The sequence below is a fragment of the Manis pentadactyla genome, chromosome 11, assembly GCF_030020395.1.
Source record: "Manis pentadactyla isolate mManPen7 chromosome 11, mManPen7.hap1, whole genome shotgun sequence".
In the NCBI taxonomy this organism is placed as follows: Eukaryota; Metazoa; Chordata; class Mammalia; order Pholidota; family Manidae; genus Manis; species Manis pentadactyla.
This window is the reverse complement of record NC_080029.1, coordinates 92,504,415-92,521,563: the sequence shown is the minus strand read 5'-3', so window position 1 is coordinate 92,521,563 and position 17,149 is coordinate 92,504,415. Positions and strand designations below refer to the sequence as shown.

Here is a 17,149-nt window from a genome sequence, read left to right as displayed (position 1 = left end):
CACGGACACCAGTCACGCTTTACTCATAATTTATTTGATTAGTTGAAAACACCCCCGACTAAGGAAGCACAGCGCCCATAAACACGCCGGGTAATAGGACTGGGAGCTATTATCTCAATAGGGCAGGAAGGACCCAAGTTTGCACTGGTTCCCTGTCCCTAAAGTGGCACCCTTAACGGTTGCAGAGTCCCAGATACTGTGGTAGGTACTTTCCAAGAGGTATTCCTAAAAAACACACGACCAGAGAGATACTCCCATATACACACCCAGCGCCTACCCTGTGGATATCCTAGGTTAGCGCTTTCTCTTCACAAAAGTCAATCAACCCTTTGCTTTCTTGGGGGAAAGAAGGAATCACGGCATTATTTAGAGACTTTTCTGTAGTCCATTCTGCAGAAATCAGTAGTGGGAGTCCCCCAACTCCCGGTGTCCAAACAGCAGCAGCTCCCTGAAGCTTGTCCACCAATACTGGCCCTCCGCCTCCTGCTGGGACAGAGGCCTGGGCTATAGAGGTGATAGCGAGACATGGCCTTCAGGGGCTTAAGCGGCTTTTTAACTGCGCTACGAAGGTTCCAAGCTCACTGGAGTTCAGTGTCCACACACAACGAATGATAACGGGTGTTAGCAGTGTCAACCAGGTCCTTAAAGGGGAGAATAAAAAAGCTACAGTGCCATATGTCATATGAAGGAAGTAGCAAGAATACATCTGCCAGATGTAGAGTAGCAACATAAGTAGGTGAACAGGTATAATTTTCAAGCATTTTCCTTGATGGAGATGAGAACTGAAACTGTGACCAAAACTCCGCTGCAGCAAGCTCCAACACAGGTAAGCCGTCAAGGGGATGTTAAAAAACACCAGCTGGGAAAAGGAGCAGAGCAGAACCGTTAGCTTACTGGAAAGACCTTGGAAGGGTAGGGTCTCATTAACACATTCTTGCCAGCTCCTGAGAATATGTGGCTTTTTACTCTGGGGACTGATACTTTATGCTTCAGTCACACATGCTTATAACGCAACAGCTGACTTGTAGTTAATTGTGTATTTGCCATATCCTTTTGTTTATCTTAAAGACAGGTATTTCATTTAGGTAGAAGCCCTCAATAATGTTTAAGGTAGAAATGAACTGGATGTATGTATATATATTTATACACACACAAACACGTACTTTTTTTTGGTAGAGTGAGGGGGGACTTGGGTATTAATCTCTATTTTTGTTTGAAGTAGCATGATGAGTACTGGAATACAAACTAGACAATTTAAGTTATGATCCAAATTTAGCTGCTGTATGATTCATTCATTCATTCACCAAATAACTACTGAGCACCTATTATGTGGCAGGCACTGTGCTAGGCTCTAGGCTAGGAAACACTGGTGAACAAGTCAGAAAAGATGCATCATAGAGCTTACATTCTAACAAGGAGAAGAGAGATAAGAAAATACACAAAAAAGTCATTACAAATTGCGATAAATTCAATGAAGCAAAGAGCTGCGTCACTAGAGAGTAACTGGGAGATGAATTCTCTGAGGCCTGAGGGACAGGAATGAGTCAGTGAAGGAACTGCATTCCAAGCAGAAGAAACAAATGAAAAGCCCAGAGGTGGGAGAGGTCAGTGGGCCTGGAACATGATAAGCCAGGTGGAAATTGGGACAGTCAGCAGGACCCAGATTACGTCACTGCTCTGCTTAAAGGATTTTAAGCTGAGAAGTGAGTGAACTGATAAAGGTTTTAAAAGGACCACAGTGGATGCTCTATGACACACTGACAGTGGGAAGACAAGAGTAGCACTAGGACGACCAGTCTGGGGGTTACTGCAGTAGCTCAGGTAAGAAATAACCTAGATTAGGGTGGTGGTAACAGAGATGGAGAGAACTGGTGGATTCAAGATATTACTGGAGATCAAACAAGGTACTACTTGCTGATGCATTAAATGTAGGGTATGAGGGAAGGGGAAGAATTAAAGGTACATCCTAGAGGAATACGATGTATGGAACCATTTATTAAAATTGGAAAAAACGAGAGGGAGAAACAGGTTTGGGATAGAAATAAAGGTCCTATTAGGGACTTAATAATGAGATGCCTGTTAAATATCTAAAGGAAGTTGTGAAATGGCAGTTCGATATATAGGCACATGAAGACGTCTAGTCAGTTACAGATTTGTGAGTAATGGGCTTGGATGATACATAAAATTCATTATTAGTGTACTATTTATTAAAATATTAATATAAACCCACCTTTTGGTAAGGCTCATGTTTTAATTGGTATAAGAGTACTCCTGAGAGACAGCTTTCATCTACGTAACAGAAAACTAAACTGGACCCAGAACTTAGATATAAAATACCGCTTATTCAGAGAATGTTCGAACCTCTGGTCAGTGTTTGCTAGTCAGAGGTCTTCCCTCTATCTGTCTGTCTCTGATCCTGCTCAACACGTTGTACTGCCGTTACGAAGTTGTGAACTCATTTTGAACAATGTTTTTGGATCTCTTCCAAAACTTCAGATCAAACCTCACATTTTGGTCCATTAGTGCCATTAGGTGAGTAAAAAAAAGAAATTACTAGGTAAATACTTTTCAAACCTATTTATAGAGACCTGCTACAGGTTAGGGTTTTGTTTCTGTGTTTCTTTTAATGGAATCTTAACCCACATGTAAATCTAATGTATCTGTGTTTTCCCAAAACAATAAACCCCAGAACCAGACTGAATACATTCATAAACTTTAGAAGATTCTGCTGCTAAGATTTCACTAGAAGGCCCAAGTCTCGTTCTTGCCCAGTGCAGCTTCCATTGGTTAAATGGCCCACTTTTCCTGTGTGCTTATTTTTCCTTTCATCCCTCTGAAATGTCTTCCTTCTTCATGATCATAATCAATTTGGCTTTCTCAGAAGTCTGTCATTTTTTCTACCAGAAATCCCCTATTTCATTTTTTTTATCAATAAAGAACTGAAACAAAAAAAACCAAAAACCTCTTTCACCTCTTAACAAAAGAGTGGTGGAAGAGTTAGGAAGCACTCTAAAAGCAAACATAATACCAGATATTAAATACTGCCCTGCCACTAAGTTAGGAAACATGATCTACAGTGTTTAATTTGGGACTTTGGATTTAATTCATAACTGTTATGTAGGAAGTCTAACAAGGCCAAGATGTTCTTAAATTCCACTTCTGTCTTCTTACCTGAAGAATTCCAACTATAAATGTTAGGCTGCCTTGTAGGAAATGTCCATCAACAAGGATCCCAAAGGAAAAGCAGCATCCAAATTTGCCTTCAGTGATTTCACCAACAAACCATGGTCCTGAAAGAGACAATGGACAGGAAAGGAGAAGATGAAATAACTATGACTCTAATTACATACATCATACGGTGCACTTACAGGAATAATGAAGAAATACAAGGCTAGCCATCTATAAGCAATTTTATTTGCATAGCTTTTCTTTTTTGCTGATCTCTGTGTTGCACTTGATGTCCTAGCTAACCAACCATTTGTTCCTTTGTTTCATATTTCTCTGATTATACAACTGTCGGAGTATATGCTGTACCTGGAATAAATCCCAAAACCAGATTGGAATACATTCACAAACTTTAGAAGATTCTGTTGCAATAACAATGTCAATGCATCAATAGCCCCTTAAAGAAGCAAAGAGGTATTCCACAGATGTTAATTTTCCACATAGCTGAGATTTACTCTTTTAAGCAATAAAACTTCAACCACTTTACTCTTTCTAAAATGTACTTCCTCTTTCTTATTAATGAATGTATTATGACCTTTCCTTGCTAACACAGTCATTATTTTGTACATCAACTAAATACTATAGGTTAGCATGTACAAAGTCTAACTTGCTTCTTTAAGTTTTCTTGAATGCCAGAATGATTATTCTCTCCTTCCTATTTATTACTGCCCCTTCTCAGTGTATAGGTTTCTGGAATTATAATACTGTCAGGAGTGATTAAGGAATTGTCAGACTTTCTCAAAATGCAAATACTATCATTTACTGATAAGAGTTCCCATTAAAAAAGTCATAGGTGATTTTCTCAGAGATATATAAACTCCATTAGATACATATGAGTCTGAAAAAATATTTTCCCTGAAAATTTCAACTTTTAAAAATGGGACAACCTCTGCCCTTTTAATGTTTTTTTTTTTTTTACAGCCAGAAACCAAATCACTTGCTTTGTCTCCTAGTGTTAAGAAAAGTGTCTAAAGCAGCTTTGACCTATCTTATAACAAGGAAACTGACCTCCAAAAGCCAATCTGCCATAGCTTGTTATATAGAATTGTAAAGCGTCATATTTTTTTTATTTAACTACTTCTGTTCTCTGGTGGGAGTTACTAATGAGCAAAGAAAAGTCCAGCAGTGGAATAAAAGTATAAAACAAAGACTAAGCAACAGGTGAATCTACTCCTAACTGACTTTTAGTTACTACGGAACATTAGTGAATAGCTATAAAGAGAGACTTGCAGTGCTTTCTGCTTCCATAATTGGCTAAGTTAGTCCGTATTGAGTATAATAATTAATACAACAGAAAAGCTCTGAACTCACTGCGCAAGTCAGTTTTTCTCTTGTCTGAGCTGAGCTTTTAGGAGCCACACATTAGTAAATATTAACTGAACCACATTAGGCATTGTGTGTAGCACTGGGCATTTAAGGTGCACAAGACAGACAAGACATCAATGGATATTAATGAAGAGAGAGATAATAAACACAGAAGATAATCATAAATTTTGATAAAGTAATGAAGGAAATAAAAGGTATTATGAAATAGAGGATAAAACTTGAAGACAGTCAAAGAAGGCTGCTCTGAAGAGATGGCATGTAAGTTGAACTTCTATCTTCTACTAGGTTTCTACACAAATACTAATTCTGATCTCAGCTTCTTGAGTTGGTGTCAATTAAATGACCTTTAAGTATGTTAGGAAATAACTTTCGTTTCCCAAGACCATATCCCAGGAAATGACTCAGGAAAATAGCCATGTACTGTTCATTAAGTAACCAAGAGCTTTAATGACTCTTGTCAAAATTCTCAATATATTATTTGGGAGAATGTGCTGAAGTCTCAGGTTTCCTAATTAACTTACCCAGCACTGTATATAGGGTCAGCAACAACACAGAATAGTAGAAGATGTTTATTTTGCTCAAGACATGAAGGGAAAATGAGGTCAACTGTATAAATCTTGGAGGTCCTAAACAGAATAAATTTGAAAAATCAGTGAACACATGCAAAGTTTAATTTCTTTATAACATTTTTTAGAAGACTTCCATGGGAATTTATATATTCAGCAAATCTTCTGTTATATGGTAACTATACAGATGATGCCACTTTAAATTCAGAAGTTGGCAGGAATCCTGGTAAGGCAGTTCACTTAGAATTGCAGAGGGTAGAAAGTTCAAAGCAATGGTGTGGTTGAGACACAGGCACACACATATTTTTTCAATGACTGAAACCTGCCAGAGGACTATTACTTTATCTTCATGTAGGTTTGAAATACAGTGTCATACTCAAAGGACGATCAAGTCTCTGTCTTTTATGGGATATAGTATCCAAATGTACAAACTTCTAAGACATAACAAAGGTATATCAAAGAAATATCAAAATTTTTCCAGTCCAATCTTAAGTATGAGTTTCTGTCCAAATATTCCTTCCCCATATGTGATACAGCCCTTAACTCACAGCTATCCCCTTACTCCAATTGAGAGTGATCCCTAAGGCTCTCCAAATTAACATCTCTTAAAATACAGTGCCAAAAAACCCACGCATACAGGCTTCACACAGAGAAGCTACATTCTGTGGCCACAGACTAAAGTATCACAAATGCTCAACCCCAGCTAGCCACTTCACTCATGCATGTGGCTGATCATAAACCAGGCAGCAAAAGACTATGATAGGAAGCTCATGCACACTGAGCAACACTAGAGGTGAAACTATTTAAAGGACTAGTCCCGATGAAACACAGCCTGATATAAGTTAAATAATATGTCTTTCCTAATACGCAGCATCTTCGTTTTCTACTTAAAACATTGTTGAGCCTGCTAACAGTTACTTTCATACAAAGTCTGATAATATGTGACCTTTCTCACTTTGTGTGTTACATACTTGCTACTCATTCTTCTCTTCTTTCTTATTCTAGTGTGGTACTTCTCAAGGTATTACTCTACATATCCACCTTTAATAATTATTATTTATTACTAATAAATAATCCTTTAGCCTTAGAGTCAGCTGTGCTTTAAACTTTAAGCAATGATTCTCAATGTGGCTGCACATTAGAATTATTTGGGGAGAACATTTAGCAAATACTCATGCTCGGGTGTCACTTTCCAGAGATTCTGATTTAATTGGCCCCAGGGGAGAAGGGGAGCTTAGACAGCAACCCAGGAGATTCTAAGAAGCAAGTTCTGAGGATTATTACTTTAGACATAACTGCTTCTCAGCCTTGACTGCACCCTGGAATCATCTGGGGAACTTTAAAGAATACTGATACTTAGGTCCTACCCCTAGAGGTTCTGACATAATTGGTCTAGGGTGCTGTGTAGACACTGAGATTTTAAAAGTTCCCTAGGAGATTCTAAAGCATAGTCAAAGTTGAGAAGTGTTTAAACAAAAGAACTGACCTGGGATCAAATTCGGGTTCTGATCTCCCTGCTGCTTCCTGTTTGCTATGAGAATTTGGACAATCTACATAATCTCTCGAGACCTTAGTTTAGGACAATAGTACCTACTTCCCAAATTATTATAAGAATTAAGTGAGGTAACATAGGTAAAAATATGTTGTAAACTTTAAATAACTACACAAAGATATTGGTATCCTCACAAAATGAGGCTGGGGCTTTCCCTCAAACATTTACTTATTTACACTTTGTGCAGGAAAATATATGTATGCAATAATGCTTCTTCAACTTTTTCCATAGAACTTTAAAATACATACAAATATATATACATAGGCAGTAAAACATTCAGTAAGATGTGTACACTACCTATTCAATTAACCATTTTACTGTTCAATCATTAATACAGTTCTCCCCTACCCCGCAATCAGTCCCTGATCCCAGGGATTTCATTCAAGTCAGGAAGGGATAAGAAAAACTTAATTCAACAAGTATTTATTGTCTATTCTGAACAAACTCAGTGCCAGGTGCTGTGGGAAACAGAAAAGGAGAAAACAAGAACTTCTATATTAAGGAACTTATGACCTGGTTGAGGAGAATATGTATATACACTTAAAGTGGTTACATGAAGCAAGGTGACTGGCTAATTAAGTATAAAATTAATCATCAGGAAGGACTATAGAGATTCAGGGAAGCAAGAGCTCATTAAGACCTGGACTGACAGAATAAGACTGTATGGAAAAAGAGGGTTTGAGGTGAGGCCTAAAGGAAGCTAAGACTTATGCAAGTTTGAAAAATAATTTAAGTAGAGATAATAGCCTGAACAAAAGCACAGAAGCAAAAATGAGCATGGTATATGCAGAGAACACTGAAAAATTATCTAGGCTGAAATACAGGTACCTGGTTGAAGGCACAGCTAGCTAAATAAGTTAATCAGATTGTGGAAGATCTTTAATATGTAGCAGAGATGTTTGGACATTTTAAGCTATATTGTGATTCCCCCCTTTTTTGTCAAGCCTCATTTTACTGCCACGTAGCAGCAAAAAATTGATTTTTTTTTTAAAGATAGAGTATTGTGGAAAAGGTATGATAGTTTGAAGGACCTCACAGAGCTCAGACCAAAACAATTTATATTGTTATTTATCACATGATAATAGTGAGGACATTATGGGATAGTTTAAAATAATGTCTTCTAACAATAAAAGGAACCATACTAACCTTCATGCTCTGGATATCCTTGATACCTAAAAATAATGAGAATGGTGAGCTGGATCAGTGCAATCATCACAAAAAGGACCCGAGCCTGAAGAGAAATGGATGGTAATGTGAAACACGGGTACAACTTCAGTTAAGGTTTTTTAAATGGCCTCATTAACAAAAATGGAAATGACATCATTACCAGAAATGACTATATAAGAAAAATATATGAACAGAGAGAATCAAACATTTGATCCACCAAAAAAGAAAACTATAAGTTGCCTCAGCATTACTCTTTCAGAAGTTGGATACTCAGACTGTTGAAACTAAGTAATTTTATACAGTGACATAATGTGATAAAATTAAAATAGTCTACACTTATTATACTAGGAGAGGTATAATTAGTTTTCTTTCAAGTTGTGTAAGAGTAAAGAAAAACAGTACACAGTACACTGTAGGTTGAGTGAACAGAGATTGCATTTTCTTTTGCTTTCTCCATTAAGAAGTCATTCACTTGGAGATTAACTCACAGTAAAGAGACATGGAATCTAGGTTCTTGTTTCTCAAAGTAGGGAGCCCCAGATCACCACTTGCATTACCTTGAGCCTGTTAGGAATGTAGAATCTCAGGCCTCATCTCAGCCTACTAAATCAGAATCTGTCTCTTACTAATATTCCCAGGTGGTTCATAAGTACAGCAAAGTTTCCAAAGCCTGATCTAGGTGACTATTCAAAATCCCCAAAAGAAAAATAAATGACACACAGAAAAACTTATAAAAATGAAATACAAATGCCCACTTGTCAAATTTTTTAAAAGCTCAATCGCACAAGTAATAAATTAAAATAATCAATTCACATTTTAAGTCTGTGAGGAAACACACTAAAGCTATCTATGGGAGGTGAAATTAAAGGACATAAAAATTTTCTTCTCAACACTGCAGTGTTTATCTTTTCTGTATTTTATGTAGATACCCAGGATAGGTGAGATCTGAGGGAAATAGAGTATAGATTGCCACAGCACTTCTGGAAGAAAACTTGACACTGCATATTAAAACAAAAACAAAAACAAAACATTTATTCATTCAAGAAATATTTATTTTAGGGCCTATTCTGTGTTAGACATACCACACAATGATCCCTGCCCTTAAGAGGCTTATATTTGAATGAGGGAGAATAGATCAAAAACAATGAATATAATAAACAATTTGTGTAATTGTATAACAAAGTATATAGAATAATGTGTCTATTCTTTGATCCAACAATTCACTTCTAGTAATTTATCCCCAAAAAACTAATATATACAAAAAATTTAATTGCAAGCAGTATTTGTATAGTAAAGGGAAAAAGTGGAAATATCCAATAGTAGAGAAATGGTCTATCTATGACAATATAATGCACCCAATAAACATCATGTTATAAAATAATATATACTGATATGAGAAAAATAGCAAAACATATTCCTTAGCAGAAAAAGAGACAGCAAAAGAGAATAAAAAGTATATTACCATATTATATTAAAAACTCATATACAATGTATATGAGAGAAAAACAGGGTGTCATAATGAGAAATACAATGGTTATTAAAATTAGTGTGATAAAAAATGCACTGTGTGGCTGATTTTATTTCTAAATTTTCCAAATTTTCTATATTAAACATGTTTTATTTATATAGAAAGAAATACTATTTTCAAAAAGATCCTTAATACAATTTAGCACAGTCCCTATAATTCCCTCAGTTACACCCTGGTATTATGGTATTGGTTAGAACAAGGTTAATACCCAAGATGGGTATTACTTGTCCATTTTATGTGCTTCTTTTAATACAAATCAACTTAAAAATATTTCATTCTTCTACACAAAAAACTAAACTTTTAATTTTGTAAGGTTCATCTTTCTCATCACATGATTATATTATTTGACTTTGGACCTACCAAATCTAATAAAAAACACACATAGCATTTAACTGAATTTACTCACCACAGTGCAATGGTCAGTAAGGAGAATAAATGATGCCAGGGGATCAAATCTGAGATAAATATCCTCTTGAGCAAAGAATATGTGGTAAACAGTCTTAGTTCTTCCAGCAGAATCCTAGTTATAAGCACAGCAGAGAAGTAACTCTCACGCACATTTAAATATGTATAACATTCCAAGACTAAGTTCCCAATAACTTTAGTCTCTCATTTCAGTAGCTACATTTTTTTCATTTGCTTTTGATTGTTCCTATAAGCACTTTAAATAGAACTTCTTTTATACCCTGTAATTCTAGATTTGAACTAGACATATCAACATGTATTCACAATGTATTTTCCCTTAAAAAAAAAATCTATATTTCCCTCTTCCCACTGAAAAGGCATAAAAATAGTAGCAAACTCGCTATCAATGAGCTAGTTAGCTAGTGCCCAGATTGTGGTCTCAAAATTAAATTTCTCACTCTAAGGAATCAGTGTTCTTTTGAGGAAATAGCTAATTCCAGTTCTTGAGTAAGAAATGCACAAGAAGACCTTGGAATATCTTCATCCCCTAAAGCAAGAAAACTCACAAAGATACTGGGATTGTATAAAAGGGCTTACTGGCAGCTTGAAGAGGCTCCCACTGAGCATCAAAATGAATAAATGCAGTAGACTGAAATGCGTTTTTTAAAAACTTTGAAGTCATAATGAAACTAAAAATAAGAGACTCATTTGGCTACCTTTGTCAGATACTAGAGAAGCAACTTGTTACCTGAAAATTTGCTTAGAAAAGGGGAGTGGGGGAAGAATTAAGAATTTATCCTGTCTTTCCTGTATGATCTCTATATCTGGGTACCAAATAGATGAGGGAAATCTCTTCTTTATAGGACTATTTTAATTAATACTCCTATAATAAGGAGTAGCAATTTGAATATCACCATTTTATTACTCTAATGAAACAATGGATCTAGGCCAAGATCATCAATAGCTGCTAGAAATCCTTCAGTGAAAAGCTGATTAGGTACTTCATAATGAATGGAGGGATATGCTAGCAGTGTGCTGGAGCTGGCTTGACAGGCCCACAAGGGCCAAATGTTAAATTTGCAGGAATTTTACAGGCCAACTGATGTGTTGACAGCTTACAACCAGCTATGGTAGGAATATTTATACTATGGAAATTGGTATAAATCATGGAAATGCTACAAATTAGGGTCCCCCCTTCAAACCTGGCCCAAGCTGGCTGTTAAATATTTACCAGCACATCACTGGATAAGGTTACCAATACCTGAATATGCTGATTGACCTTAACATTACTAAAAGAAAGACAACCAGATATTACAAGCTTCTGATAAATGCATAAAACACCAAATGAAGTATTCTTGCCAAAAAAACCAAACAGATTTAAATCTGATGCAATCTCTAAGTCTAACTGCAGTTACAGAAACTAGAGTGGGTGGAGAAACATGCTAAATGATAACACATGGATGTAAATGGCAGAAATACAGAATATAGAAAACTCTACAGGATAAAAGATGCAGTTTCCAAAGCAAGTAAATTGCAAGGGGAAAAAAGGGGTGGCAGGGAGAAGGAAGAAGGAGACTGAAGAGACAAATCAGCTAAATGCAATATTTGGGTCTTATTTAGATTCTGATTTGAACCACCCAAATACAACATATACTGACACATATATAGTGTATGTGTATATATATATATATGACAAATTGGGAAAACTTAACACTAGCTGGATAGTTTGATATTAAGGAATTATAGTTAATTTTTCAGGTATGATATGGGATTACAGTTACTTTTTAAAAATCTTATCGTTTGATGAAACGATATCATGGTTCGGGAGAAGTGGAGGGGTATAGATGAAACAAGATTGTCTTGAGTTGATAACTATTGAAGTTGGCTGATGGATACATGGGATTCTTTTTAGTATTATCTCATTATCTCTTTCATATATTTTTCTAATTTCCCATGATAAAAATGTTTAAAAATAGAAAAAAAAACTTTTACTGGTATTTATCAAGCTTTTATTGTTCAAAATATTAAGTTATAAGTTCCTGTTTTCAGGCAGAGATTTGCTTTAATTTTGAAATACAGTTCTAGTTCTAGAGTCTACTCTTTAAACTGGCAAAGTAGGTACAATAATCTAAAGTTCAGGTTCTCAAAGTTTAGTGTGCGAGACTCACCTAAAAGGACTGTTGTAACAGACTGCTGGGTCCCATCTCCAGAGTTTCTGATTCACAGATTTGGGAAGGGAGCTGACAGTTTGCATTTCTTACAAGTTTCCAGGTGAGTTGGTGCTGCTAGTTCAGGAACCACACCAAGAACTATATAAAGGCCTATGCTAATAGGCTGCCTAGATCCTACAGACATTCAATACTACAGTGAGTAGGTAAAATATAAGATAAATAAATTGATGTCTTCTCTCATAGATTTTTCTCTCAGACTTATCTACAGTGCACCATACTTAAAAAAAAACAGAACTTTACCATTGATGAATGAGGGGACCAGGTTCCCTATTTAATATTCAGTAAACTAATTTTTTAAAGTTAGATACATTTAGGAAATGAGGGTAGGAGGAAGGCAACTGCAAAAGAGCACAAGGAAACTTCTGAGGATGATGTATTTTACTGACTATAGCAATGGTTTCAAGGATGTACATCAAAACTCACCAAACTGTACTCTTTAAGTATGTAGGGTTTTCTATAATTAAACTATACCTCAATAATGTTATAAGAAATGTCAAACATTGTAAAAAGTCCATGTGATTTCACATTTTCACTAAGGATCCAACTAAGCAGCCAGAAATGTTTCAAGGAATGTGAGCTATGTATTTTTCTTCAGAAAACTACAGAAGTTGGGGTTCTGAAGCAATCAAAGGATTTGCAGTTCCCCATTCCTACAGTGAACAGGTCTCCTGCTGCTGCTCCTACTTCTTCCCCATGACTGTAATGACAGGGAATAATTTATTCTAGGTGCACTGGTATACCTTCAAGCTCTTTTAAAATGATCCAACTTCTAACATGAAAGACTTATTAAGAGTTTATCCTCAGACATCCCTCCTTCCACACCCTCCCTGAGAGTCTCTTCTACCTCCCAGGCAGAGCACTGCAAAGATGGCTAGCATTGCAAAGTGTTTTCTCTTGTTTCCTCATCTACGAACTGGGGATAAAACTACCCATTTAGGATTGTTAAATGGATTAAGTAAAAAATTCTAAGAGTCTGGCATCTCCTTAGAAGGAGCTCAGTGAATAGCTCCTTCCTGCTTAAAATCCTTCTCTGTGACTTACACACAAAAGATAATAAAAAAATTACAATGTTTTCTGAAGGATTATTTGGTAATCTTCAAGCTAAGACTTAACAGTGGAAGATTTAAATGGTTAAAAACTGTCATCAAATCATAGAGTTGTAGAAATCAACAAGATTTTCTTTTCCCAGAAACTAATTTCTGAGCACAGTCTGTCCCCTGAAGAGTTTCATAATGTTGATCAAACTGCTCTATTTTGGTAATGATGATCACTTTTTACTCTGGCAGATAAATGAAATGCCCCCAAGCTGAATCAGAATAGGGACAGGCAGACTGTCATGGCTTATGCTACCAATACATACTCCCCAAACAAAAAAATCTTTTAATGCATTGAAAATTCTCTACCCTAGAGATTTCAAAATAGCAATAGAATTTTCCTATACTTGGAGATAGTGATCAAAGGCATGAACACATAAATACATATTTTTATGTATCCTTATTCTTTGGGTATATTGGGGAATTTGCTCTCATTATTAAAAGACTGGCCAAAGTCAAAAGAAAAGAAAAGACGGATTCCAATAGTTGCACACTCATGTTCTCCTCTGCCCAGTTTTTAGTCTACCAGTGGAAATATTCCTGAATGTCCATTTTCAGATATTAAATGCAGTGTTTGCAAATTATTAATTAACTTAGTTTCATCTTTATCAATTGACTGAAAAAAACCCAAATTAGAGTTCAGTGTGGTTACAGCCTAGTCATTTATATAGCAAGTTGAAAATCACTAACTTACCTGGACGGTGACTTCTATGTCATGTGTCCTATTACCATAGTTTCTTGGGTTCCACTTCAGTATGAAAATAGGACCAGACAAATGAACAGCTTGCCCTAAATGAACTCCATCAATCTTAACTGTGACAGAAGTAATGGAAGATAGGGAAAAGGCCAAGATTCTAAAATGAAAGCATACATAAATGCATGATTTTAGGCATTTGTCATTGTTTTTATAAAGAATAACCCTTTTTATAGAGGAGAATAATCTGAAAAGATGTAAGTACAGGGAGAACCATCACATGGTGCAACAGTTCATATAACCATTATTCATATAACCCCTATTCATATGATCTAATTTCTTTATGAATGGTGGCTTTTGGAGTTGTGTAATTCAGCAAACTTGAACTGGTGAGAAATTAGAAACTGTTCTTTTAGTTTTTAGAAAGTAAAATCAATTTTCTTTTGACAAATCATGCTGGAATAAGTTCAAAGTTCTTTCTGAAGAAACTTCTGAAGTTCTGGTTTTTCTCAAGGTAAAAGAATGTAGGTTAGACATCTTTAGCCAGTCTGTCAATTGTACCATCTACTCATTTGGTTCCCAGCATACCTGCCTAGAAGAAGCAATGTCAAAAACAGAGCTAAGGCTACCATGTCCTTTCAGAGAATATAACATCTAAATTTGAAATCCAGCTCCTATCAAAAAACCTGATTGAGAGATGTATTTTCCACTTTACTAGTGATCAAAAAAATAAAACACCTTGATACCACTTTTTCCAGAATTAATTAGTAAATCTTTTTAAAATACAATATCTAATGATAAGAATTCTCTGAAATTGGCATTTATATTACCTGGTAACATTGTAAATTAGTATGTTTTAAAAAGTAATTGGGCTATGAAAACCTATATGCTAACAAGCTGGAAAACCTAGAAGAAATGGACAACTTCCTAGAAAAATACAACCTTCCAAGACTGACCAAGGAAGAAACACGAAAGTTAAACAAACCAATTACAAGCAAAGAAATTGAAGCAGTAATCAAAAAACTATACAAGAACAAAACCCCCGGATGAGATGGATTTACCTCAGAATTTTATCAGACATACAGAGAAGACATAATACCCATTCTCCTTAAAGTTTTCCAAAAAACAGAAGAGGAGGGAATACTCCCAAACTCATTCTATGAAGACAAAATAACCCTAATACCAAAACCAGGCAAAGACCCCACCAAAAAAGAAAATTACAGACCAATATCCCTGATGAACGTAGATGCAAAAATACTCAATAAAATATTAGCAAACCGAATTCAAAAATGTATCAAAAGGATCATACACCACGACCAAGTGAGATTCATCCCACAGATGCAAGGATGGTACAACATTCGAAAATCCATCAACATCATCCACCACATCAACAAAAAGAAGGACAAAAACCACATGATCATCTCTATAGATGCTGAAAAAGCATTTGACAAAATTCAACATCCATTCATGATAAAAACTCTCAGCAAAATGGGTAAACAGGGCAAGTACCTCAACATAATAAAGGCCATATATGATAAACCCACAGCTAACATCATACTGAACGAGAAGCTGAAAGCTTTTCCTCTGAGATCGGGAACAGGACAGGGGTGCCCACTCTCCCCACGGTTATTTAACATAGTACTGGAGGTCCTAACCACGGCAATTAGACAAAACAAAGAAATACAAGGAATCTAGATTGGTAAAGAGGAAGTTAAACTGTCACTATTTGCAGATGACATGATATTGTACATAAAAAACCCTAAAGACTCCACTCCAAAACTACTAGAACTGATATCAGAATACAGCAAAGTTGCAGGATACAAAATTAACACACAGAAATCTGTGGCTTTCCTATACACTAACAATGAACCAATAGAAAGAGAAATCAGGAAAACAATCCCATTCACAATTGCATCAAAAAGAATAAAACACTTAGGAATAAACCTAACCAAAGAAGTGAAAGACCTATACCCTGAAAACTATAAGACACTCTTAAGAGAAATTAAAGAGGACACTAACAAATGGAAACTCATCCCATGCTCTTGGCTAGGAAGAATTAATATCGTCAAAATGACCATCCTGCCCAAAGCAATATACAGATTTGATGCAATCCCTATCAAATTACCAACAACATTCTTCAACGAACTAGAACAAATAGTTCAAAACTTCATATTAAAACACCAAAGACCCCAAATAGCCAAAGCAGTCCTGAGGAAGAAGAATAAAGTGGGGGGAATCTCACTCCCCAACTTTAAGCTCTACTACAAAGCCATAGTAATCAAGACAATTTGGTACTGGCAAAAGAACAGAGCCACAGACCAGTGGAACAGATTAGAGACTCCAGACATTAACCCAAACATATATGGTCAATTAATATATGATAAAGGAGCCATGGACATACAATGGGGAAATGACAATCTCTTTAACAGATGGTGCTGGCAAAACTGGACAGCTATATGTAAGAGAATGAAACTGGATCACTGTCTAACCCCATACACAAAAGTAAATTCGAAATGGATCAAAGACCTGAATGTAAGTCATGACACCATAAAATTCCTAGAAAAAAACATAGGCAAAAATCTCTTGGACATAAACATTAGCGACTTCTTCATGAATGTATCTCCCCGGGCAATGAAAACAAAAGCAAAAATGAACAAGTGGGACTACATCAAGCTGAAAAGCTTCTGTACAGCAAAGGGCACCATCAACAGAACAAAAAGGTACCCTACAGTATGGGAGAATATATTCGTAAATGACAGATCCGATAAAGGCTTGACATCCAAAATATATAAAGAGCTCACACACCTCAACAAACAAAAAGCAAATAATCCAATTAAAAAATGGGCAGAGTAGCTGAACAGAAGAAACTCAGATGGCCAACAGACACACAAAAAGATGCTCCACATCGCTAGTTATCAGAGAAATGCAAATTAAAACCACAATGAGATATCACCTCACACCAGTAAGGATGGCTACCATCCAAAAGACAAACAACAACAAATGTTGGTGAGGTTGTGGAGAAAGGGGAACCCTCCTACACTGCTGGTGGGAATGTAAACTAGTTCAACCATTGTGGAAAGCAGTATGGAGGTTCCTCAAAATGCTCAAAATAGAATTACCATTTGACCCAAGAATTCCACTTCTAGGAATTTACCCTAAGAATGCAGCAGCCCAGTTTGAAAAAGACAGATGCACCCCTATGTTTATCGCAGCACTATTTACAATAGCCAAGAAATGGAAGCAACCTAAGTGTCCATCAGTAGATGAATGGATAAAGAAGATGTGGTACATATACACAATGGAATATGATTCAGCCATAAGAAGAAAACAAATCCTACCATTTGCAACAAAATGGATGGAG

At 36.0% G+C, this 17,149-nt stretch overlaps 1 protein-coding gene across 8 annotated transcripts in view; it reads right to left on the bottom strand.

Annotated features, from left to right (window-relative positions):
* Positions 1-12: 12 nt before the first annotated feature.
* The window catches only part of TMEM62 (transmembrane protein 62), a 41,309-nt gene continuing 24,172 nt past the window's right edge, over positions 13-17,149 (bottom strand). For 5 of the 8 annotated variants that reach the window (XM_036923679.2, XM_036923683.2, XM_036923684.2 and 2 more), the window contains 6 exons: positions 13,789-13,948; positions 9,771-9,884; positions 7,816-7,900; positions 5,073-5,177; positions 3,172-3,290; positions 13-859 (listed from right to left, as the gene is read on the bottom strand). In XM_036923679.2, the coding sequence (XP_036779574.2) occupies positions 533-859; positions 3,172-3,290; positions 5,073-5,177; positions 7,816-7,900; positions 9,771-9,884; positions 13,789-13,948 (910 nt within the window). In that variant the 3' untranslated portion in view covers positions 13-532. The remainder of the gene's footprint in view (positions 860-3,171; positions 3,291-5,072; positions 5,178-7,815; positions 7,901-9,770; positions 9,885-13,788; positions 13,949-17,149) is intronic. The other 3 variants (XM_036923680.2, XM_036923686.2, XM_036923681.2) reach the window with 2 other exon arrangements.